The sequence below is a fragment of the Rhineura floridana genome, chromosome 13 (genome assembly GCF_030035675.1).
Source record: "Rhineura floridana isolate rRhiFlo1 chromosome 13, rRhiFlo1.hap2, whole genome shotgun sequence".
Taxonomy (NCBI): domain Eukaryota; kingdom Metazoa; phylum Chordata; class Lepidosauria; order Squamata; family Rhineuridae; genus Rhineura; species Rhineura floridana.
This window is the reverse complement of record NC_084492.1, coordinates 7,763,334-7,789,582: the sequence shown is the minus strand read 5'-3', so window position 1 is coordinate 7,789,582 and position 26,249 is coordinate 7,763,334. Positions and strand designations below refer to the sequence as shown.

Genomic DNA, 26,249 nt, shown 5'->3' with positions numbered 1-26,249 from the left:
TTGCCCTCCCCAATCCTTGCCTTCTTCTGATTTCTTGACTATTGTCTTCATTTTGGTTAATGACTGTGCCAAGGTATTACTTTTGTGCTTTCCTGCGTCCTGGGTAAGCATCTGCAAGGCACAGCGCTGCATCCCCCCTTTGTAGGGCCAGGCGAAGGGGGAGGCGCGTGGGTCCCTTGAGGAATGATGGTCTCTTGCTCGGAGCAGGGCCAGCCTGCCCCACGGAAGAAAGGACGGGGAAAGTGTGGGCAACGGGGTTGCCAACTTTCCCCCTAAGCCCTGCTCTTCTGCTTTTAAAAGGGCAGGCGCCTGGTGCGCAGGACTGGAGGAAGCGATTCGTTTATTTCAAACAAACATCCCGGAACGAATCCCAGGAAAGCCTCCCGCGCGCCCGACGGCAGTGCCGTCCAAAGAGCAGAGGAGCAGGCCCCGCTTGAGGCAGGTGGCAACCAGATCTCGGGAAAGGGTTAAGGCCGCCGCCTGGAGACGCCCGGGTTCGCCCTCCGGGGACTCGGCGTCGGCGCTCCGAGCCCTGCCCTGCTCCTCCTCCTGCTCCGCGGACGCGCCTTCGAGGCACCGCGAGGAGCGCTCCCAGGCAGCGGCCCCGCTCGCTCTCCGCGCCGCCGCCGCCCCCTTTCGCCCGGCCAGATCCCTCTCCCTCCGGGGGGCGCCGACTGCAGCAGCAGGATGCCCGAATTCCCGGCCAAAGTCAGCACCCGCACCAGCTCCCCCGCCGGGGCCCAGGCCGGCTCCCTCCCGCTGCTGCGCTCCTCCGCCGTCGACCTCGAGTTCCTCCGGTCTCTCGTCGGCGTCTTGATGATCGTGGAAATCGTGAGTACCCCCCTCCCTCTCCACCCCCAGGCGTCTTGTGGCCGAGGAACCTTACCCCCCCCCCGCGGGATGTGGCTTCTGAGCCCGCGAAATGGAGAAGAGGGTGCCTTTGAGAGTGTGCAGAGTGCCCTGGTCCCCGCCGAGCCCAGCTGCTCCTTCTTTCTTCCGCCTGCAGCGGCGAGGCGCTTTCCGCACCTTCGGACAGGTTCCTCGGGGCGAAGGCGCGTTTGCCGGAGGAGCGCCCTGGTGCCCTCGGAGAAGGACTTTGGGGCAGGTGCCCGGGCCCTCCCTCACCCGACAGGGCCGGAAGGCCTCCCACTCCCCCACCCCCGTTCAGCAGAACTATCTCCCCCCCGTTTGAAGGAACTGGAGTCATGCAGGCGCCTTCCAGTTGCAAGAGCGTTTCCTAAGGCCAGTTAAAGCCTAGAGTTTAAAATGGCCAAATTGACTGTATGCAGCGTGCGTGTGACTGGAAGGGCCCAGTTCAGCTGCAGAGCCACTGCTTTGCAGGCCGAAGGGCCAGGGTCCAGCCCTTAGCATCCCCGGGTGGGGCTGGGAATGACGCCTGCCCTGACCCCTGAACATCTCCTGCCAGTCAGTGTAAGGCAGTACATTACACTAGGGCCAGGCTCTGTAGAAGGCAGCATCCTCTGTTACCGATGGGGCGGGGGGGGGGGAGAGGGGCTGGCTGCCCCTTGCCCTGACCTCCTTGCCCCCAGGAGATTCAGGAGGGGTGGTTTGATTTACTTACAAATCAGCTGCTTCTAACAGAAATTCTCTGGGCACCTCACAAAGCAACTCAGGCAAGGAGCAGAGGGGTGGTGCTGATCTCTGGAGCAGAGCGCCTTCCTCCGCCGTCTGCCAGTGCTTCCTCAAATGTCTTGAATGCCAGGAAAGTGGCTTCTAAACTTAACTGTGTTTTCTGGGCTCCCTCAATCCAGTGCCAGCCGCCTATTTCACATGGGAGTTTGGAGACATCTGTGCACAGCCCTGTCTGTTCTTGTGAGCATACACTTTTGGGTTGTGGCTCTAGAGTCCAGCTCTTACATTAACTGAGGAATAGACTGGAACATTTCCTTTGCATTGAAACATTTTCATTCTGTTACAAGATAACAGAAGGTTTCTTAAAGATACATGTGTGTTCAAGTTTGCCGCGACTGGCTGTTCTGTCCCACAGGACATGGGGATGGCTCTACAACTGGAAGAACTCTTTCCCACCTTGACTCCTTCATGATAGGCAGCCCCTGAAAATGTATAGTAGCCTTCTCTCACCTGGTGCCTTCCATATGCTCTGGGCTACAATTTGTAGTAGCAGTCATGTAAAGCAAGAGGTGTCTCTAAGCATGTACAGAATGCCTTTTGCAGTTACGGAACTCACTTCTGGTGGATTTCAGACCGGCAATAATCCTTTGGGGATTTCAACAACTCTTGAAGATATATGTTATTCCAACAGCCCTGGTCACTGTTAATTTTGGGAGAGTATAATGTTATTTTAACAGATTTATATCTGATTAACATACTGTGTTTAATTTTTGTTTGTACGTCATCACTTTGAGGTTATTTTTAATATAAAACAATGTAAGAATATAATTTAAATAAATAAATAAATGTTCAGAGTTGCCGTCCAAAACTTCTAGAGGGTGTCAAGTTGGGGGAGGCTGCTGTGTAGAATTTGCCTCCTCTCTTGAAAGGGGGCAACCCCCCCCAGGCGTCACAAGCTACAAACGGCACCACAAAAGGAGGAAAGTTGTCAGGCCACTTCTGATTCAAACAAGGCAGCAGCAGCGGCGTCATTAGCGGGAGTGCGGGGGGGTGCGGACCTAGTATGTGGAAAGCTCTCCAATTAAGATCAGGCAAGCACCGAGCATGGAGTGTTTTAACTTGCAGGCAAGACCTTCCCATTTGCTCAGGATTTTCCCTTGACCCTTAAATGTTAATATAGGTTTCTGATGTCCTTGGTCAGTGTGAGGATTTGACTGATTGTACCATTGTTATTGTATATTGTTCTGTTTTATTACTGTGTTGATAGCTTTGATTTTTTTAATTAACAGCAGTATAGAAATCTTTTAATAAAATAAAAAAATAAATAACAGCATGATTACTCATCCTTATCCACAAAATAGGCCATGATATAAGTTCAAATGAATAATTAAGGGAGATGCACACTATACATTTAAAGCGCATCCCATCCTGCAAAAAAAATAAAAATAAATCCTGGGAACTGTGGTTTTCCCCTCACAGAGCTGCAAATTCCCAGCACCCTTAACCAACTACAGTTCCCATGATTCTTTGGGAGACATCATGTGCTTTAAATGTGCATTGGGGAAAAAATGGACTGCTTTCAAGTCTGTCCTGACTTATGGGCGACCCTGTGAATAGGGTTTTCATGGTAAGAGGTATTGAGAGGTGGCTTACCATCGCCTCTCTCTGAGGTTGAGAGGCAGTGACTGGCCCAAGGTCACCCAGTGAGCTTCAGGGCTGTGTGGGGATTCGAACCCTGGTCTCCCAGGTTGTAGTCCAGCACCTTAACCGCTACGTGAAACTGGCTCTCATGATACCTTAAGAGGTGTCCAAATGCATAGCAAACAAGCAACTTTCCAAAATACATCTTGCTTTTATTTCATCATGGAACTGTGCACTTGGTTCCCAGAACGTCTCACCATTCAGGCACTGACCAAACCTGCTTAGCAGTGTGGCTGCTGCCTTCTGTGTCCTCCTCACATGAATTACAAATTGACTTAGCTGAAGTCATAACAGGATGCAGGCAGAAAAGGAATTTATTTGATAATTACCTTCTGCATACGTCTCAAGGGGATGTACAAAATGCAATAAAAACGGCTAAAAAGCAAATTAAAATAATGCAGAAAATAGCAGCAGATGAAATTCAATACAGGATCGACACCCATGGCAGAGACTCGTTCATCCAGCTAGAAAGGTTTGTTGGAAAAAAATGTCTTCAATTATTTCCAGAAAGTGCAGATAGTGGGTATCTGTCATATCTCACAAGCAGGGCCGGTTTTTTTTTTTTTTAATCATTAATTTTTATTCAAAGTTTCAAAAAACAAAACAGAACAAAACAAAACAAAAAAAACCAAATTAATAACTAATACAATAAAATAAAATGTTGACTTCCGATTTGTCGCAGATCAGTTATAGATCTATAATATATAACAAACATGTCTCTTAATATATTACAAAATCACTTTCCTCCAGTAGTTATCTTAATTAATCATCAAATCTCATTAACATTACTTTATTCTTTCTGCAAAAAGTCAAAGAGAGGCTTCCACTCCTTGAGAAATATATCCATCGATTTTTCTCCAAATAAACATGTCAATTAATCCATCTCATCAAGTCTGCTAGGTCCAGTAATTTCAATAGCCATTCTCAGTGTTAATTCCATCTTCCATCTCCATCCTTGCACCCATAATAATCTTGCTGTCATAGTCATAGTCATATAATAAAAGTCTGATAGGAATTTCTTTCATCACAAATATTTCCTTGCCATCAATTCCGAATGTACCACTGAAATGTTGTTGTAAAGCTGCATTTCTGCTCCTCCTTTCCACAGAATGCACCATCACATCTCCCGAGAGTTTTTCCATTGTCACACATCTGGAATTAATTCTGTAAACTTTCTCCATTTCAAGTTCCATCAAATCCTTCCAATCCAGGAATTTTTTTGAACCGTTGATATCTTTATCTCTAATCTCTTCACCAATTCCTTCAAGGACAGCGCTGAATTCCAAACAGTGATATTTGTCTCCAGGATCCATCACAGCCATAAAATCCAAATCTTTTTCCAAGTCCATATTTGATATATCTATTCCAATCTCCAGGGCTTGAACCTTTTCTTTAATTTTTCTTTCATCTTCTTTTATTTGTCCAGCCATATCTTTGGTCTCATCCACCTCCCCTCTCACAGAATCCTGAATTTCCTTCAGCTCCTGTCTCATTTTGCCAAATTCACTTTTCATCTCTTGTCTGCTCTGTTTCAGCTCCTGTCTCACCAGCTTAATCTCATTCATTATTTTCTGAAACATATCTAGATAGAGAACCCCTTCCTGTACATCCAGGGTCTCAGCCACCTTCTTGATTGTCATTCTTAACTATTCCCAAGCAAAGAACAGTTTATTTCTTTTTCCAGTCACAAAGGAGTTAATCCTCCAAGCCTGCTGACATCACCCTCTAGACAGCACAAACCGCCTTATCTCTTATGTGTCCAAAAGTGCAAAACAAATTTTGTTCACAGCATCCAAAAAATTAGTGGCATAAAAAGTAAGCAGATTCGTCAAAAAAAAAAAAAAGTAGATCAGAGAAAATAGTCTCAAATGTCATAAAATCAGATTTCCTCTTTAGATTAGTTGCCCCTCATTCGTTTATATCTTTAAAATGCTCAATTCCATGCCAGCTTTTTGCAATAAAAAACAAAGATAGGCTATTTCAATTTTCTTCCTCCTTAATTCCGTGTATATGAGAGAAAGTTATAGCTCACCCAGGGATTCTTTGTTGCTGATCCTTTAACAAATCTCTTTTACTGTAACGATAACAAAATGATAAGAGTAGATAGAAGAATGCTTGCCTGTCAGAATACGTTTTTCTTTAAAGAAAAAAAACACGTCTTGCTTAATCAGTTTGAGCTTGCTTGAAATTCCCTGGCTCCGTCCGACGTTGCTGGCAGGTCCTTCGTTCCTAATGAATTCAAGTCCCCCAACAAACACAACGAAGCTTGTGGATAATCTCTTCGTTTCTGCCTTGCCTGGGAGAAAGTTTTTACCAGTAAAAAAAACCCTTTTGGCTGGTTTTAAAACTGAAAAACTTCCTCTGAGACGAGAGCTCGTCTCAGAGGCAGGCACAAGCTAAGCAATCCTTCCCGGAAGTCTCTCAAGCAGGGCCGGTTGTAAAGGGCGGCCAGGTGGGGCACTGGCCCGACGGCCCCTGGAGCTACAGGGGCCCCCTCAGCTGCCCCTCCGCTCCCCTTCCGCGATCCACCCCCCCCGTCTGCTGTCTTTTACCATTGCCCTTAACAAAGATGGCGGCTGTGGTTTCCCTAAGGTACTGAAGCCCCTGCCGCTATCTTAGTTGATATCAGAGATGCACGTGCGTAACATGCACGCATGCCATCAACAAAGATGGCGGCGGAGGCGTCATCCCCTTAGGGAACCCGCTGCCGCCATCTTTGTTAAGGGCAATGGTAAAAGACAGCAGACAGGTAGGTGGGGGGGTGCATGTGTGTGCACGCGTGCACACACACACACATGCTGGGGCCCAGGGCAAGCTGATGCCCAAGGGCCCCGGCATTCCTGCAGCCGGCCCTGCTCACAAGAATGCTGTTCCATAGAACAGGGGCCACCACACTGAAAGCCCTGCTCCCACTTACTGTGTAATCTTTGAAACTTGTAGCAGAAGCTCTGCTGAAGACTGCAGTGACCTACTAGGCATATGGTATAAGGATTTGGTGATCTCTTAAATCTTGAGCTTAAATCTTGAACTTGGCCCATTAGCAGATTGGCAGCCAGTGCAAATCCAGCAAGCAAGGTGTTATATGCTGGTGGTAGTTCGCCCCCATAAGCAATGTAGTTACTGTGTCCTACACCATCTGTGGACCACCTCAAGGATAGCCCCACACACAGTGCATTGCAGTAATCCAGCACTGAGGTTACCAGTGCATGGACAACTATGGTCAAGATATCCCGATCCAGGAACAGCTGTAGCTGTCATACCACCCAAAGATGGTAAAATGCTCCTAGCCACTGAGGACACCTGCACCTCCAATGACACAGCTGGGTCCAGGAGCACCCCCAAACTATGCACCTGCTCCTTAAGGGAAAGTGCGACTCCATCTGGGGCAGGCAACTTACTGACTTCCCAGACCTGGGAACCACTCGCCCACCGAGCCTCCGTCTTGCCATGATTCAGATTCGGTTTAGGAATATGTAAGATTACAAACGCACAACTGCCTTTTCACGCTGGGTGTCATTAGATTACCTGATGTAAAAAAAACTTGTCACATATTGCTTCAGAGGTCAGCGGAAGGCAACCTGGTGCAGGGAAATGCAAATCCAATGTGCTGCAGCCGGCAGGACTGGCCCAAGACAGGTTACTGGCTGAGGTGAGGGACAAGATGGTGCCCACTTGTTGTGTCCCAGGACAGGGAGGAGGGCTCTGACTTTGAGGACTTGACTGAGGGTTTGAGGGAGGAGGGCTTGCAGCGTCCCCAACTTCCCACTCTCCCTGTGGAAGCGCAGAGAGAGCTGTCAGAGGTCGCTGCTGAGAGCACGCCCCCTTCCCCACTGGCACAAGAACCACCTGATCATAGAATCATAGAGTTGGAAGGGGCCTTGTAGGCCATCGAGTCCAACCCCCTGCTCACAGCAGGAAATCCACAGCTAGAGCATCTCCCGCAGATAGCTGTCCAGCCTCTGCTTGAAGACATCCAGCGAAGGGGATCCCACCACCTCCCTAGGCAGTCGGTTCCATTGCCGAACTGCCCTTACTGTCAAGAAGTTCCTTCTAATGTCCAATCTGAATCTACGCTCCTGCAACTTAAAACCATTAGACCTAGTCCTACCCTCTGGGGCAGCAGAGAACAAATCTGTACCCTCCTCTATGTGACAGCCCTTCAGGTACTTAAAGAGTGCAATCATGTCACCCCTCAGCCTTCTCTTCACCAGACTGAACATGCCAAGTTCCTTCAACCTTTCCTCATAAGACTTGTTCTCCATACCAGCTATCATCCTCGTTGCCCTCTTCTGGACCCGCTCTAACTTGTCTATATCTTTCTTAAAATGAGGCGCCCAGAACTGAACGCAGTATTCCAGATGAGGCCTGACCAATACAGAATATAGTGGGACTATTATTTCCCTCGACCTGGAAACTATAGCTCTGTTTATGCAGCCCAAAACCGCGTTTGCCTTTTTTGCCGCAGCATCACACTGCTGGGTCATGTTCAACTTGCAATCCGCTACAATTCCAAGGTCCTTCTCACACGCACTACTGCTAAGCCGGGTATTTCCCATCCTGTACCCGTGCATTTTGTTTTTGGGCCTAAATGCAGAATCTTGCATTTGTCTTTATTGAATGTCATTTTATTAATTTCAGCCCAATTTTCTAGTCTATCCAGGTCCCTTTGGATTTTATTCCTGTCTTCCATTGTGTTAGCTATCCCTCCCAGTTTCGTATCATCCGCAAACTTCATAAGGCTTCCCTCTACCCCATCATCTAAGTCATTGATAAAAATGTTGAAGAGTATCGGCCCCAGGACAGAACCCTGTGGCACTCCACTCGAAACCTCCTTCCAGTCCAAAGCAGAGCCACCGACGACCACTCTTTGAGTACGGTTTTCCAACCAGTTGTGAATCCACCTGACAGTATTTCCATGTAGTCATCTAGATAGTTGCCAATGGACTCTTTTATTATCCGTTCTAATATCTTTCCCGGTATTGAAGTCAGACTGACCGGCCTGTAATTCCCCGGATCTTCTTTTTTACCGTTTTTAAAGAGTGGGATGACGTTTGCCCATCTCCAGTCCTCCGGCACCTCTCCCGTTCTCCAGGATTTCTCAAAGATGATGGCAAGAGGTTCCAAGAGTACATCCACAAGTTCCTTCAATACTCTGGGATGCAGTTCATCAGGCCCTGGAGATTTGAACTCATTTAGGTTAACTAGGTATTTCCTGACTATCTCCTTATCAATCTCGAACTGCAGTCCCGACCCCTTACTGAGATTGCTACCGATGCAAGGTTGCACACTGTTCTCTTTTTGGGAGAAAACGGAGGCAAAATAGGTGTTGAGCAGTTCTGCCTTTTCCTTGTTATCTGTCAACATTTTGCCATCTTCATTGAGCAGCAGTCCCACCGTTTCCTTGGTCTTTTTCTTGCTTCGAACATATCTGAAAAACCCCTTTTTGTTGTTCCTCGCTTCCCTCGCCAGCCTCAGCTCATTCTGGGTTTTAGCTTTACGCTATTCCTGCAAGCCCGAGCCACTCGTCGGTACTCTTTCTTGGTGATGCATCCTTCCTTCCATTCTTTATACATGCTCTTTTTTACTTTTACCTCCTCCACCAGTCTTCCGTGTAGCCACATTGGCTTTTTCCGATGTCTTCCATTTTTCTTCCTCTTTGGAATTGTTTGCAATTGCGCTTTTTGTAATACGTTCTTCATGAACTCCCACACTTCTTGGGCTCCTTTTTTCTTTAGTCTATCTAGCCACAGGATCCTACCCATCATTTCCCTGAGCTTGCTAAAATCGGCTTTCCTAAAATCCAAGGTCCATGTTTGACTATATTCTTTGGCTTTCCCCAGAATCCTGAATTCCAGCATTACGTGGTCACTTTCCCCCAAGGTACTGACCGCTTTAATTCCCGTGACCAATTCATCCGTGTTAGTTAAGATCAGGTCCAGGATTGCCGATCCCCTTGTTCCTTCTTCTACTTTTTGAAAGAGGAAATTATCAGCAAGGCCCATCAGGAATTTGTTGGAGGCTTTGTGCTTCGCAGAGTTTGTCTCCCAGCAGATATCCGGGTAGTTGAAGTCCCCCATCACTACTACTTCTTGCCTCCTTGAGATTTCAGAGATTTGTTTGAGAAAGGCCTTGTCTACCACCTCTTCTTGGCCTGGGGGTCTGTAGTAGACACCTACTACCATGTCGGTTTTATCAACTGGTAGATTCCCAGCAGATTCCCACGCCCGCCCAGACTACCAGCCCCCCTCAGTCAGAGGGGGAAAAGTTCCAGCCCCTCTCCCCCCACTCGCAGAATCCAGAGGCGTGGAGAGCAACTGCCGGCGGTTCGAAGGAGCAAATGTTTGCGTGCGAAAGTGAAACCTACTTAAGTGGGTGGTGACAAGGAGGGGGTGCTGAGTCAACGTCTGTGACCGGACGGAAGCTTAGTCAGCTCCAGTCGGGGAAACAGTTCCTAGAAAGTATAGTTAGTTGAATGAGTCGAAAGGCTTTTAAGATGGATGTAATAAAAAGGGAAACCCTTACTGGACCATGTGTGCCTGCGTTCTTCGGCTCCGAACGGGACACCACTCTCCATTCTGCATACAGAAGCCAACAACTGAATCTTACTTCAGGAATAGCATCCTTGACCACACTGTAGGCAGTGGGCCGGATCAGGGGCCCGAGACAGGCGACAAAGTGGCTACAACGGAGAATGTTCGGGGGCCGCAGGAGGAAGAGCCAGGGGCCCTGACGCAGTTGCTTCACTCTGCCTAATGGTAGGGCTGGCCCTGGCGGCAGGATGAGAAGGGATTGGGCGGAAGAGCTCAGTGGCAGGGCACCTGCCTTCCATGGAAGAGGCCCCGGCTCGATTCCCAGCATCTTCAGAGAGGGCCGGGAAAGACTCTTGCCTGGAGCCTTGGAGAGTCCTGCCAGTGGTCAAAGGCACTGAGCGAGAGGAGCCAGTTGGCTGGCTCAGGATGCAGCAGTTTCCTGTGCGAGAGACGTCTGCAATGCCCAGCGGTGTGCGCGGGCGTGCATCTCGGGCAGTGATCCTTTGTGTGAGAATAGCCCTGTGACAAGCAACGTCCGCCTTTCCGTTTTTTAAAGGCCTGGAATATCCTTAAGTGGGCTGGAGTGTTGGAGCCAAACGACACAGAAGAGTAGAAACCCTGAAATGAATGAACCTAAGTTAGTCTGTGTGCCCATTAATATCATTGGATGTGTTTATTTTAGACCATTTCTGTCCTGCTCAATATGCAGAACATCTCTTAAGTGATGTACAGCAAATTAAAAAATACAAATATTACAAAAATTATGCAATACGAAACATCAATATCAAGACAAATCAGTACAATGCTAATCAATATATGCTGATGGTAGCAGCGTAATTGAGTGCTGATGGTAACCCCTTCTCTTTGGGAACACATCTCCCCACTCAAGACCTCTCAGCCAGGACTCCCCCCCCCTCCGGCTCTCACGCAGGGCCCAAACAAACTCACAGCAGGTCACCCCCCCAAACAAATCTCTTACAACAAAGGGGCTCCCCTGAACCTGCTGGCCTCACCTCACCTGAGCCTTTCTCACTCTTGAGCTTATGGACCAAGGCACCAAGGTCTGGGTGGCGGGTGCCTTGCCTCCGGCTGCTCACAGCTGTGTCCCATTCAGCCACAGGTAGAGATGGGGGAGAATTTTGACTGAGCTCACATTTCAAGCTGCATCTTTCAAGTTCACACTTTCCTACACAATCTGAGAACCGAACACAGCCTCCCTTAGAAATGTGTATCCCAATTTTGCGATGCAGTTCATCAACCAACCAACATTTACAGAAATGCGTATGTTAGAGAAAAGAGTGCATAAAAATGAATAGATGAGTGAAAATAACATGCCAAAATGCATTATATGACAAGAAATGGCTTGCAAAAATATGTACATTAGTCAAAACTACCTACAAAAATGTGTTTATTTTCACTAAAAATTCACACTAAAATGCTGGAGAATTTTCATCAGGATTTTTTTTAAAAAAAGTTGCAGATTATTGCAGAAATGTGGAGAACTGAATTTAAGATTGGAAAGATGAGGAATGGAGAGAATTGAAATTGACAAGATATTTCCATCCATAGCCATGCACGCCATATACCCAGTTCCAGGCTGCAGGAGGCTTAGTCTACTCTGAGTAGGACTTACATTGACTAGATCCAGAGTCGCCAAGGCCTCCCTCCCCCCCCCCCAGCTGCGGACCTACTCACTACCTCTTCCGGCACGCTTAGAATGCAGTCAGGAACACATTTACAAGAGAGGAAGCCCCATTAAGCTCAGCAGAAGAGAAATTCAATTCAGTTTGCATTTAAAGCTGAATCTATCACACTTGCATTTTTCGAAACAGTATGAGAACCAAGACACAGCCGTCCTTCAAAATTTGCACTTCTCTGAATTTTGCAATGCAGTTCACCAGCCAAACAATGTTTACAAAAGTGCAAATATTAGGGGAAAGTGTGCATAAAGATGAATATATGAGTAAAAATAACATACAAAAGTGCATTATATTAGGAGAAATTGCTTGCAAAAATGTGTACGTTACATTAGCTAAAACTACATACAAAAATGTGTGTGTTAGGAGAAATATGCACTAAAATGTTGAAGCATTTTCATGAGGATTTTTTAAAAAAACATGGTAATTGTAAATTGCTGCAAAAATGTGGAGAATTGAATTTAAGACTGAAAAAATGAGAAACTGAGTGAACTGAAATGGACAGATCTTTCCATCCTTGCTCCTCTGAGTATGCACGCCGGGGATTGTGCTGTTGGCCTCTCAGCCACAGTCCTTGTTGAGCTCATCCTGGGCCTTTCTTGGCAAACCGCTAACCAAGTCGAGACAGAACCCGTGGCTTAGCTTTTAGAACTTCAGCCTGAGACGGAGGAGGGATAAAAATGTGGGATTTCCAAGCATTTGGACTATGCCAGCAACGAGAACTATTTGGAGAGGCATAAATGAAAGCAGAACAGAGAAGGCACAGAGTTTTGGTGTCATAGGCAAGGTCACCCAAGTTATCTCAGAAGAAGAAATGGGGACGGGGGAATGGGGAGTGAGGGGGCGCATCATGGACCCCAATGGGTAACATAAGGATAGTGAAGGGGGGGAACACATCTTTCCTCTGCTTGAATTTTCCTTCCGTTTTGAGTTGTTGCAACTGCTGCTGTTACGAAAGATGCTGAAAAAACTGAGTAGGCGAAGGAGGCTGCAGACCAACCATACATTGAAAGCATATTACTTCCTCCAAAGAATCATGGGAATTGCAGTTTGTTGAGGGTGCTGGGAATTTGTAGCTCTGTGAGGGGTAAACTACAGTTCCCAGGATTCTTGAGGGAAAGCCATGTCCTTTACATGTGCTTTATATGTATGGCATGTATGCAAGCTTTTGAAGTTAGATGGACAAGAGCCAAAGGGGTGATTGGCAGGTACCTGCTGGGAGGTGGGGGAGGCGACAACTTTTAGTTCAGTGGCTCCCAAACTTTCCGCCCCCACGTATGGCTTGAAAATTGCTGATGGTATGGGGGACCAAGTAAACATTTTTCTGCCTGTTGTAGCAGTTAGTGCTGTGCTAGATGCTGTATGTTTTTTAATTGCTATTCTTTGGTTCTTTCATTTCTTACGATTTATTGTTTGGCACATTTGTATGCGACAGACTTCACATCGTAATACAATAAAGCACAGTATAGGAAACAAAGATGCACTTTAAAAGGCATGAATATTTAACGCGGACAAGCCACGGATCACCTGAATGAAGTTCACAGACCATAGTTTGGGAGCCCCTGTTTTAGTCAATTAAATCAATTTAGACTATTCTTTTAAAAAAAAACCTTTTGGAAGGGTCAGTTAATCCGATATCGGCATTACCCAGTTTCTGCTGTCTGTTGTTTGTGGGACTTGCTAGGATTCTAGTTGGCTGTGTGGGCACATGAAGGGGTTGTGATGGGATCCTCCAGCACTCGTCGCAGCCACACACGTGTCCCTGTTTTCTGTTCTGCTGCCTCTTTTGGTCAAAGAGATTGTGTAGGGTTTTATAATGCTTTCAAACAGCACTGCAAAGAAGCTCATAGAAAAGAGTAGCCTGTCTGACCAAGCTGGGTGTGCCAATGTTTGCTAAACACATACTTGCCGGTCCTTCAATAAAATGAAGGTGGGGTGGCTAACAGTTAATATTAAAAGGAGCGTGTGGGGGATGGGATTGGAACATGGGAAGCTGCCGTATGCCAAGTCAGACCATTGGTCCTTTTAGTCCAGTGTTGTCTACACTGACAGGCAGCAGCTCTCCAAGGGGACATTTGCCAGGATTTCAAGGCAGGAGTCTCTCCCAGCCCTCCCTGGAGATGTTGGGGATTGAACCTGGGACCTTCTGCATGCAAGGCAGATGCTCTACCACTGAGCTACAGCCTTCCCTCCCACCTTACGTGCTCTCCCCATACCTGTTTCCCCTCCCAGCTTAACGTCTTTGCACTCCGCTGCTTTAAGGTTTCCCCCCAGCTCAGCTCTGACAACTGGAAGCGAGATGGGCTGTGGGGAAAGTTGTAGGAATATAGGTAGCCATCTCATATGCTGAGTCAGGCCATGGATTTATCTGCACTGTCTACACGGATTGGCAGGAGCTCTCCAGGGTTTCAGAGAGGGGACATTCCTGGTCCCACTTGGAGATGCCAGGGATTGGACCTGGGACCTCTTGCGTGCAAAGCAAGTGCTCTTTCATTGTGCTGTGGCTTAACACATCTGCCTTAGACCCATTGAGATAGAGCTGATCCAGTTGTCCTAACGTACTTGGACTTTCCAAAAGTTTTTGTCAAAGACTTTTACCCCAAAAATCCTAAATTTAACAGTCATGGAGTAAGAAAAGAGATCTTTGTGTGGATCAGGACTTGGCTAGGAAACAGGAAGCAGAGAGTAGGAATAAATGGACAGTTCTCCCAAGAAGAGGGCTGTAGGAAGTGGAGTTCCCCCAAAGTTCGGTATTGGGACTTGTGCTTTTTAACCTGTTTGTAAAAGATCTGGAGTTGGGGATGAGCCGTGAGGAGGCCAAATTTGCTGATGATACTAAATTGTTTAGGGTCATTAAACCAAAAAGGGATTGCAAAGAGCTCCAAAAGGACTTCTCCAAACGGAGTGAATGGGCTGTAAAATGGCAGTGTAAACAAGTGTAACCAAGTTATGCATATTGGAGAAAAAAACCTTAATTTCACGTATATGCTGATGGGGTCTGAATTGACTAGGAATGAGATCTAGGGGCCATAGTGGATAGCTCAATGAAGATGTCAGCCCAGTTTGGGACAACTGTGAAAAAGGCAAATTCCATGATTGGGATCATGGAAAGGTATTGAAAATAAAACTGCCGCTATCATAATGCCATTACGCAAATCTATGGTGCGGCCACATTTAGCATATAGCGTAGAGTTCTGGTCACCTCACCTTGAAAAAGATGGTGCAGAGTTGGAAAAGGTTCAGAAAAAGGCAACCAAAATGATCAAGGGGATGGAGCGACTCCCCTATGAGGAAAGGTTGCAGCATTGGAGGGCATTGGGGGCTTTCTCAGTTTAGAGGAAAGGCGAGTTAGAGGTGACATAAAATTAAGTGTATAAAATTATGCATGGCATGGAGAAAGTGGATAGAGAAAAGTTTTTCTCCCTCTCTTGTGGCTATCCAATGACGCTGAATGTTGGAAGATTCAGGGCAGACAAAAAAGTTACTTCTTGATGCAGCTTATAGTTAAACTATGGAATCCGCTCCCACAGGAGGCAGTGATGGCCACTAACATGGATGTCTTTAAAAGAGGATTAGACTCATACATGGAAGATAAGGCTATCAACGGCTACTAGCCATGATGGCTATGCTCTCCCTTGAGGCACCATGCCTCTGAATGCCAGTTGCTGGAAACCGCAGGAGGGGAGAGTGCTATTGCACTTTGGTCCTGCTTGTAGGCTTCCCACAGGGATCGGTTTGGCCACGGTGAGAACAGAATGCTGGACTAGATGGGTCATTGGCTTGATCCAACAGGCTATTCTTATGTCCTTATACTACTACCCCACTCTCTGCCTTCCCCTATCAGTGACTATCCCTGTTCCCCCCCCTCCCCCCATGTTTCAATTCATATTTGATTCTACTTGGTATTTCTGTGAATTGGCTTTCAGAACTTAGGGGTCATCCATACCTCCATTTAATCTGCAAAGTGAGCCCCTTCTGTTTCCATTAATTCTCCCTCTTCCATGTGTCTTGGCCTCTAATCATGGCCTTCCCACTTTCCTCTCCCTTAATCTGCAGTTTCTCATACCAGCCATACTGCAAAAAGGACCGAAACAGCAATTACAAAGAGTTGCTGAGGAGAGGTCAGTTGCATCGTCTCACATTTTCACCTCCTTCCATGCCTCCTGCTTCTGTTGGGTTCCCATTGGCTCCCTCACCCATCTCCCTTCTGATCTGAGCCAATCAGCAACACAACAAGATGAGAAGGAGGGAGGGGGAGCTTATAAACAAAAAAGGATGCCTACGGATGAGGAAAACGTTTGATCTGAGTACAAAGAAAGTGCAAAGTAGTCAGGGTTGGACTACTGCGGACAGTTCCAATAAGGAAAATGTGGATGTTTAATGTGGTCTGGATGAGCCCTTTGTAGAAATGTCACCTCTCCCTACCCCACCACACTTCTTGAAATCAGAAATGCCACCCTCCAAACATTTGCCATTAATGATGTCCCAAATCTGCAACCATCTTGCGGATTGGGTCCCCTCTAGTCATGTCAGGAGCAACTTTTGAGTTGTGCTTTTGGCCTCCTGTACCGACATTATTATTTCTTTTAAAAAAGCTATTGTGGGGGCAGGGAAAAGGAGAACAATAAAAGAAGCCATTGTCCGGAGTGAAGCAATAGGAGAGAGCTGGGCCATTTGTGCGGGAGGCAAACAATGTCTTTTTGGCTGCACAGCATCTCTCTCATGGCTGCGAGTGATGAAAGGCTTTTGTAGAGTCACTGGTGGTAAATCAAGAGCCTGGCCAGCTGCTTTCACCACGTCATTCACAGCCTCCTCCTCTTCCTCCTCCCTCTCAGAGGCCCCTCGAGGCACAGTCAGTTATCCTTGGAGCTACAGAGGGGGAGCTGGGAGGGGCAGGCACAATGGGGGCCACAGATTCCACTTGCCTCAATAGGCAAGAGGCAGGTCTGGCGTCAACACCTGGCATCCCAGAATAGCTGACGATGCTCCACTGCCCCAGCAAGGCCCACCTCCTCCCACCACCTCCTCCCAAGGCCCACCACCTCCCCAAGGGCCCTCTGGACCAGGCAACTGGGCTTGCTAGAGTCTGTTTTGATTTCCCACAATGCCCCGAGTGACACTACATCAACCGTTCTGGGGCGTTATGGGAAATTAAAGTTGCCGCTCCCAGCCACCCTTGGAGTGCTGCACCCACTATTGTGTAATCCCAAGGGAGCCCATTGATGCAAGAGGCCTCCCTCCCCACCCTCCCCAAGGTCACTTTGCCTGGGGCCTCCTCAAATCTGACTCTACCTCTTTCCTGCACCATGTGACTTCAGCCATTCTGAGGGTCAAGCTTGAGTGTATCTCCTTTCTTTTTTAGATGCTGTTATGTGATGTGGGAAGTACCGTTTTAGCAGAGGCATTCCCTTCTCTTTCTTGCCCAGGAAGAGATCCCTCCGTCCTAGAAGCTGCTCGCCACCTGCAGTTATTTCATCACCATTTCTATTAACAAGAATTTTATAATTTGATATAATAACAATAATAGGGATAGTAAACTCATATTATTTGGAGACATTCTTCTTTTCTTCTGGCACCTCAAGGTAACCCAAGAAGGAAGACCAAGCGGGGGTTGCCGCTCACTGGCAGAACATACACAACTGCTGTACCACACCACCTGCAATGGGAAAAGAAACAATAATAGTCATGATGGCAACCTCCCCCCCACCCCCCAGCACACATACTTTTCACGTTTAAATTTTATTCTTTTTCTGTTTTTGTGTTGGTGCTATTTTAGATTGGAGTGGGCAGAACAGAGAAGATCTCTGGGCAATTTGCAGTAGATCACCGAGGATTTCTGAATCCCTGGTTTTGTTTAACGATTGCTAATAAGGTTGCTGAAATGAAGGAAGCCTGAGGGAGAAGCCACAAGTGAATTTTTGTGTGAAAAGACTTGAAAGCAAATGTCTAGGCTGAGAGATGTGCTTTGAGGTGCCTTCTTCAATTCTAAAGGAGAATCTTTCTTAATTCTTCCTTTCTTTAAGCCACTGTTTTGCACTTGGCTCTATCTGGTGAACTCAAGGTTCTAGGGGGAAAAAACCAAGTGGATTGTGCAAACCTGAAGTCCCTCCACCTGTTTTGAATGGTTGCTTTTTGGTTTTGTTTAGGTAATGTTTTTCACATGCATTTTTGCTTCTTTATTGCTTTGCATTTCTTCTGTTGCGAAGTGGTTCCGAGCGCTTTATGGGCAGAAACCCTGCATATATAGATGGCTGGCGTGCTGACTTCCTTTCCAGCAGCCAGGCTGAGTTAGGCAAGGCAGGTGCTCTGCAACCCTAGGCCCCAGAGCCAGGAAAGACAATGGACTCCAAGCCTCGAGGGGGGTGTCATGTTGCTTCAAGTGGCTGGGAATAAGCCAGCATGGCGCGTGGGTAACCATGGACGCAGACACCACCCGGTGCTTTGCAGGCCCCTGAAGCACATTGCAGAGATTACTTGAGAGAGAATGAAGAGCTCGTCAAGTGGCTTGCATGTGAAGCACCTGCATGTCGCTACTAGCAATGAACCCAGAGAAACCACCGAACTGTGCGCTCCAGATAAATGTGCCAAATTGCATCAGTGCCTGTTATCCCTTGGAGTGTGGTACTGTGGTGGTGTTAGAGGTTACCTCCCAGTTGTGCCTATTCCAATGGCATTACTCCTAACAAACAAACCTGGAAAATGCCCCCTCCTAAAGTTGCTTTTCTGGGTTAAAAAGAAACGGGCCATCTGGCTACTGCTCCACACTCGTTTGGAAACCTCACAGTTTTGCTGATGTGCCCTAAAATTCTGAACCTTTGAGGAATGGGATGTGCATATAACAAGTGTCCACATCTATTACTTCTGTGTGAGGAAACAAGCCTTCTCTGATGCAGCAGAGTGTATATTTGCAGTTCTAGTATTTCAGAAGTTATTTAGTGCACACCATCAGATCCCAGGAAAGTGAATGGTCGCTAGCACATGATCTCTGGCAGGGGAGATGTGAAAACCTGAGTCTGGATGTGACATGGCTGCAGTGGAGTATGTAGAGCCTGTCCCTGCATAGCAAGGCAACATAATAAAAATGGGGTTTATACAGTGTTAAGACACAGACAGAGTCGCATAACAAGAAAGATAGAACCCTGCCCCAAGGCATTTACAATCTGAGTGGGGCTTCTTGTCAGATAAGCGTGCGTAGGGTTGCAGCCTTGTTTTGGCTGTGATGAAGACAAGGGAGCCAAGCCAAAGGTTTTGCAGAAAAGGTGGGAGTTTGGTTTAGCCGGGAGTAGGGTGGGGGAGGAATTAGATTCACTTTGCATTTAAAGGGAAATCTATTAAATGTGCACTTTCTGTTAAGAAATAGAAGTATGGAAACACAGCCATCTTAGGAAATTCAGATTTATCTGAATTTTGCAGTGCAGTTCTTCAACCATTGTTTGCAAAAATGCATATAATTAGGATTATATACGTGTGCATAAAAATTAATATATTCATGAAAATAACATACAAAAATAATTGCATTTGGGGAAGTTCCTTGCAAAAATGTGTGCCTCAGTTAAAATGCATGCAAAAGTGTTTTTTAGGAAAAATTAGAACTAAAATGCTGATGAATTTTCATGAGGATTTTTTTTAAAAAAATCGCAAGTTGCTGCAGAAATTTGAAAAAAAATGAAATTTAAGATTGAAAAAAATGATAAACTCAGAGAACTAAAACTGACAGATCCCTCTGTAGCTAGATGAAAGATCCCATGGGATTAAATTGGGCTAGTAATAGGTTGGCTGAATCCACCATTCATGCATTTTTGACGTACAGATGAGCTCCTCCAGTTGACCTGTTTATTGAGCACTCCTCCTGATTTGCTTCTCTAAAGCTTACACAGAGGTTATACAATGTCTGGCCTTTATTGAGCATTTCTTCTGATTTGTTTTGAGGACAGTTATACAACAACATTCATCCTGATTTGTTTGCAGGGCGTTTCTACATCTTCCTGTTAGTTGGATCATTTGTTTAGCCCAAATTTTTCCATGCATTTTCCCCTCACTTTCCTAACCGCAAAAAGTCTTTGTTTTTTAAAGTGGATTTGCTGTGCTAGGGCAACAGAGTGCTTTATTCCAGTTTAATTGCACAAACCTAAATTTGTGATATGGCTTGAATCCCTCTTATAAAATAGTAACAGTCTGGAGGCACCCTAAATAAGCATACATACATTTATTTAATATATTTATATACCGCTTAATATCAGAACAGTCTGTAAGCATTTACAAAAAGATAAGTTCAAGTGTGTGTATAAGCAAAGAATCAAGTTAAAAACTAACACCACCATATGAAACAATAAAATCCCAGAAAGGCAAAACCATAGCAGCACACTTGGAAAACACCTGAAGAGTCAAAGAAAGCCTGTTGGAACAAATAGGTCTTCCAGTGTTGTTTGAAGCTCATCACATATACCAGGAACAAAGAAGGGAGAAAAAGCACCAAGGAGTAGTCAAAACAAAACTGAGATAAGCTCTAGTGCTATGCAGATGATTTATTACGTGCTCTACGCATTTCAAAGAATATATCTCCTTCCTCAGGAGCTAAAAAAAGCATTCAATAATATCATAATGACAATACTGTAGTAATTGCTGTGAACATAGTTTTAGAACAATCCAAAGACCACTTCCATTGTTAAAACTATAACTTTCTAAAAAAAAATGTTTTGTTCCAAGTGGTTGCATCTGCAATCACATAGCATAAAATATTATGATGCCCTGACCTTTAGCTAGAGACATAATCTGAGAATTGCCATATTTTACAGCTGAATGGCCACTGGCAACTCCTACAAGATGGTCCGGGTGGTGAGTGTTCTGGGTCTAGTGATGCTCAGCGTCGCTCTGTTGATTTTGTCCTTCATCAGCTACGTGTCTCTGAAAAAAGATAATATCTTCACTACTCCCAAGTACGCCAACACGGGGCTGCCAAGAATGTACATGTTCCACACTGGATTTAGGTCCCAGTTTGCACTGAAGTTCCTTGACCCTTCATTTGTACCCAATACAAACACCTTGAACCATGACTTGCAGGATAAAGCTCCCAAATGGACATTTAACAGAACAGCATTTTTGCAGCAAAGGCGAGAAATTCTTCAGCATGTTGATGTGATAAAAAATTTTTCCTTGACAAAGAATATGGTTCGGATTGGACAGCTGATGCATTATGATTATTCTAGCCATAAATATGTCTTCTCCATCAGCAATAGCTTCCACTTGCTGCTTCCAGATGTCTCACCTGTTCAGAACAAGCACTATAATATTTGTGCTGTCGTTGGAAATAGTGGCATCCTTGTGGGCAGCCAGTGCGGGCAGGAAATAGATAAATATGATTTTGTTTTTCGGTGCAATTTTGCTCCAACTGAGGCATTCCACAAAGATGTTGGAAGGAAAACTAACATCACCACCTTCAACCCAAGCATTCTGGAGAAATACTACAACAATCTTTTGACCATTCAAGATCGCAATAACTTTTTCCTAAGCTTAAAAAAGCTTGATGGTGCCATTCTCTGGATCCCAGCCTTTTTCTTCCATACTTCAGCAACCATTACAAGAACATTGGTTGACTTCTTTATTGAGCATCGAGGGCAGTTAAAAGTCCAGTTGGCTTGGCCAGGAAATATAATGCAACATGTCAACAGGTATTGGAAAAACAAACACTTGGCCCCCAAGCGACTCAGCACAGGTATCCTCATGTATACGCTCGCATCAGCAATTTGCGACGAAATCCACCTGTATGGATTCTGGCCGTTTGGATTTAATCCTAACAACCGAGAAGACCTTCCGTACCATTACTATGATAAAAAAGGAACAAAGTTTACCACCAAGTGGCAAGAGTCTCATCAGCTACCTGCCGAATTCCAGCAACTCTTTCGAATGCACAGCGAAGGTCTAGCAAAGCTGACTGTCCCATTGTGCCTAAGGATTTAACACTTGAAGTGCCAAATGATTGTTGTTGTTTTTTAAGAAAAAAAGTGCCCAAAATGAATTAATCGGGGCTGGGGTTTTTTTCCTCTCTAAACAGAATTCTAAAAGACAAAGCAAATGGGGGGGGGCGAGGACTTTTTTTTCTCCTCTTAAATTCAGAGATGCTTTGAAAGCACCCTCTTATTGCCATCTTTTAAGGCATAGAAGGGTGGCTTCAGCATATTTAGCAGTGCAGAAACATTTCTTCTATTTGTGCAGTAGGACAGCTGTTTACAGCAAAAAGTTTTGCATTTCTGGTTATGCTGCCAAGATGGTTCTCTTTAAGGTATTTTCATAGTCACATATTTTTCACATTCTGCAAAATGTCTCGAAATGTCAGATGTTAAAACTCCTGTATTTATTAAGATCCGCTCATTTTCTTGGCTAACTTGCACAACTCTGATTACTAGTTGAAAACATTGGTATTATTCCGTGGTTAATTTGAGGACTGTCCCTAATGATCGGACTGAGTGATAATTTACACCAGTATTAACCCCATTATGGTCAATGGGAATCTGTCAGTGTAAGTGGCTGTTGAATTATTCCAAACATCTTTTGCAGTCCTTTTTGAGATCAAGCTCAATGGAGAGGAAAAGATACTTTCCATACATCAGCAGCAGGGATTGTCAAGTGGGCACCCAAAGAATGCATTTGGCCTATATCACAATTCATTTACCCTAATGGACAAGCCTCCACAGCATCTACCATTGCTACTTGAGCAACTCTGGACACAACCCAGAGCTGACCAAGCCTCTGTGCTAAGTGATGGCTACCAACTTAGATGGCTTTAAAAGAAGATTAGATAAATTCATTGACAATAAGGTTATTAGTGGCTGCTCACCATGATGGCTGTGCCATGCCACCATAGTCAGAGACAATATGCTTCTGAAAACCAGTTTCCAGAAGCCGCAGGAGGGGAGAGTGCTCTTGCACTCAGGACCTGCTTGTGTGCTTCCTATGGCCATCTGGTTGGCCACTGTGAGAACAGGATGCTGAACTAGATGGGCCACTGGCCTGATTCAGCAGGCTCTTCCTATGTACCTATGTACTTACGCCCCCCCCCAAACAAGCAACACCCTGTACTGGCTTGTGGAGACGTATGTTTTCTTCACTATCCAAAAGCAACAGTTAATTCATTTGTCTTGATGACTTACAAGCCACCAGACGTTTTACAAAAAACCCCAAGTAGGTTACATAAAATGCGTAAAACTAACAGTCCACTAAAAACGCACAAAACCAAATTACAGAATGACAATGACTAATTGCAGCAGCAGCAACTGGGACTCTTCTTCTCCAAATGCCCTCAGAAAAAGATGTGTCATAACCCCTTAGTAGGGAAAGAGGTAGTTTTGTGGAGAGGGTGGCCGTTCTGATGCTTGTCACTAAAACACACGCACGCACATATTATGTGACAGGATGGTTTGTGCAGTTGAATGCCTCCTGTAAAGAATTTTATTATAATAAATGAAAATAGAGAAAAGGCATGCTGTAAGTTGTTGTGTGTCGTAGGGAGAGGCGTTGTCTGCTGATGGTTGTAACTGTCACACAGTTTTTACAATTGATGCCTTAGCGCTAGGGGAGGGGGAGGAACCCCACAGGTTCAGCAGTGGGGAAAATGCAGTTTCCCTCCAACAAAAGTGAGGAGAGACATCTGGACTGTCTGTGCAATCAAGTAAAGAACAACTGTACCATTATTGTGTGAAGAGATGGATCTGACTGAAAACATCCTTGGGTAGCAAACACCATGGAACTGCTCTGTGTCAACAACACTCTTTGTGCTTTTTGTGCAGGTGCTGGGATGCCTGGTGTGGGCCCTCATTGCAGACACGTACTACCAACCGTACCCTTCCTACGGGTGGGTGATGTTTGTCGCCATCTTCTTCTGGCTTGTGACGATCATCCTTTTTGGAATGTACCTATTTCAACTTCAAACAAAGCTCTACATGATCCCGTGGCCTCTTGTGGTGAGTACTGAAGGTTGGGTAGAGATGGCCTGCCCTAGCCTTCCCCAACTTGGTGCCCTCCAGATGGTTTGGACTACAACTCCCATCAGCCCCCAGGCAGCATGTATGACACTAGTGTGTGTGTTTTCTGCCTTTCTGTCTCTTTGGGGGAGGAGAGGGGAGCTGATCTGGGAGAGAAGTGACCAGAGAGGATGGTGCCCCCATGGCCCTTGCTCAGAAATCCAGATGTGTCAATGGACCTACAAAGGGTTGGCCACCCCTGCGTTAAAGCTATATCACATCTTATTTGGGGTGTATGTTTGGCACTATATTTTATTCTCTTCAAGATGCTTTGAGTACCTATGGCAAAGTAGCCTAAACAATGTAGCTCAGTTGGCAGAGCATCGGCTTTGGGCGCATAAGGTCCCAGGTTCAATTGTTTATTTATTTATTACATTTATACCCCATCTTTCTTTTCATGATAGAAACCCAGGGCAGCTTACATGTGGTTCTCAGGTGGTCTCCCATCCAGGCACTGACCAGACCTGACCCTGCTTAGCTTCAGCAGGGAGCTGGCCTGATGTGCCTTCAGATCATAGCCTGGGACCTCCAAGCATCTCCTCCAAGCATCTCCAAGACCCCTCGCTGGAACCCTGGAGAGCAGCTGCCAGTCAGTGTAGTAGGCAGTAATGATCCAGGCAGACCAATGGTTTGAGGCAGCTTCCGTTTTAGTTTAAATAAATATTCTGCCTATCAAATTTTGATTAACATTTTTACCCACCCTGAACCCTTGAGCGAGGGCAAGCTGGCAACCCAAGTAGATTAAATAAATCAGTATTATGATTATTTTAATTTATTACTAAATTTATATCAGCACTATGTTTATGATTATTTTAATCTATCCTCCACCTTGAGGTCTCAGGACAGGTTACAGCTGTTGCAAATACAGCATTAAAAGCAATTAAAAACAACTTAAACATTAATGAGAGGCAATTCTTCTGTAAATATTATAAATGCAGTGCACCCATTCACCCCCCCCCAAAAAAAAAGTTACGTGTGAAGGCAACACAGTTGGGGCATTTCTACAGATGAGGTCTGCTAGTAAGATTGCAACAGTGCTGTTGGATTTAAGTTGCAATCCAGTGCACACTTTCTTAGGCATCTGCTCTGTGGAATTCAGGGGGACTTCTGCATAAAGATCCAGAGGGAAGGATTGTGTTCTGGCTTTTATTGTGATTTTGTGCTGCAAGTCATTCTGAGAGCTCTTTTGGTCATTGGAAATCCATGTCTGTGCTCCTCTTTAACTAAAAATATGCGCACCTGTGAGAACAGGAAACCATGGAAGAATTATAGGTTTATCTAACCTTGTGGTTAGATAAAGGTTTGGAGGGTTTTTTAAAACGTAAAATGGGCCGTAGTGAGCGTATGCAGAATTTGCAGTGATGCTGGAATCTGAACTGACAGAAGCAGTTTGCCGTCGGACCTGCCAACGGGAGCAAAAACGTCACTGAGAGGCTGGCAGGGAACAGTTAAAAGTTTTCACTTTTGCCACAGTTGAGCAAGTCCCTTCTCTTCTTTTGTGGAACAGCAAAGTGCCACCTCCCCTTTTTGCCTGCGTTGTGCCAGGCCAGAAGGCAGGCAAGGAAAGGAACAGTGCATTCATTGTTACACTTTCATAACCAGCATGACTAGAATTTATATGGCCATTTAAGCAGAAACTGTTGCCAAAATTCCAAAATTGAACAGGCGACACTTGTGGTTGGTTCTGCATAAGTCAGTGAAGCGCACACTTGTTTGGGCCAGAGAACATCCCATTCCAAATGACCTTTATCAGTCTGGAACAGACCCATCAAAGGGCACATCCGCACGGCTCGCTTATAGGGAAGTGCATGTCCTTTTTCCAAACACCTAAGAGTGAAGCTGGACTTTAAAATATTAAGGCTGATACATCACATAGATTGCTGTGATGCAAATTTGGCGTCCTTCTATCGTCACTGTTTAAGGGATACGTACCCCCAAAACTGAAACTTGGTCTTGTCTGTCCTCCAGTGCTTCAGGTGGGCTGCTTGTCTTTTTAAAAAATAATTTTAATTATCATGGCGTTAAAGTAGCATTATTCACCTTGTTTTTAAAACAATAGGAAAGTGTTTTTTTTTAAAAAAATACAGAAGAATTCTTCAGGGGAAGATGCATTTGTGACATCACAGGCACCAGCCAATCAGTGCTGCTAACATTTGGCTTCTGCTGCAAAGTTGCAGAAACCAGACTTATTTTTTTCTGGAGCTTGAAAAATGATTGGTATATACTTTGCATGCAGGACCCAGATTCAATTTACGTTTCCACGTAAAGGAATCGAATAATAGGTGATGGAGGATGCCCTCTACCTCAGGTGGGGAGCCTTTGGCTCTCCAGATGTTGCTGAACTACAATGCCCATCAGCCCAAGCCAGCATGGCCAATGGCCAGGGATGATGGGAGTTACAGTTAAGCAACACTGGGAGGGCCAAAGGTTCCCCACACTTGCTCTACCTGATCCTCTGGAGAGCTGCTGCTGCCATGAAATTACTTGGCTAGATGGCCTAGGTCAGTACAAGCCAGGTTTGTAACTCAATATAATAAGTCTGCTTCCAAACCAATTCCATCACTAAAAACATTACATCTGTCTTCACCCAATGTACACACTAATATTTGGCTAGTTTCATATATCTAAACAAGAACATTCCTCTATATCTTTTGCACTAGAGTGACCATACAGATTGTCTTCAACCTCTCCTCTCTGGATTTGCATTCTAG

General features: G+C 45.5%; 2 protein-coding genes across 2 annotated transcripts in view; both read left to right on the top strand.

Annotated features, from left to right (window-relative positions):
• The first annotated feature begins 537 nt into the window (after positions 1-537).
• PLLP (plasmolipin) overlaps positions 538-26,249 on the top strand; it is a 30,837-nt gene continuing 5,125 nt past the window's right edge. Inside the window, exons 1-2 of the mRNA XM_061594015.1 lie at positions 538-831; positions 23,305-23,478. Of these exons, the coding sequence (XP_061449999.1) occupies positions 688-831; positions 23,305-23,478 (318 nt within the window). The 5' untranslated portion in view covers positions 538-687. The remainder of the gene's footprint in view (positions 832-23,304; positions 23,479-26,249) is intronic.
• LOC133369224 (sia-alpha-2,3-Gal-beta-1,4-GlcNAc-R:alpha 2,8-sialyltransferase-like) lies at positions 20,345-21,478 on the top strand. The gene has a single exon (XM_061594270.1). It carries the CDS (start codon positions 20,345-20,347, stop codon positions 21,476-21,478), a length of 1,134 nt encoding a protein of 377 aa, XP_061450254.1.

Excerpts from the sequence above, each read along its gene's own strand:
- LOC133369224 (XM_061594270.1), top strand. The coding sequence starts at position 20,345 with ATGGTCCGGGTGGTGAGTGTTCTGGGTCTAGTGATGCTCAGCGTCGCT.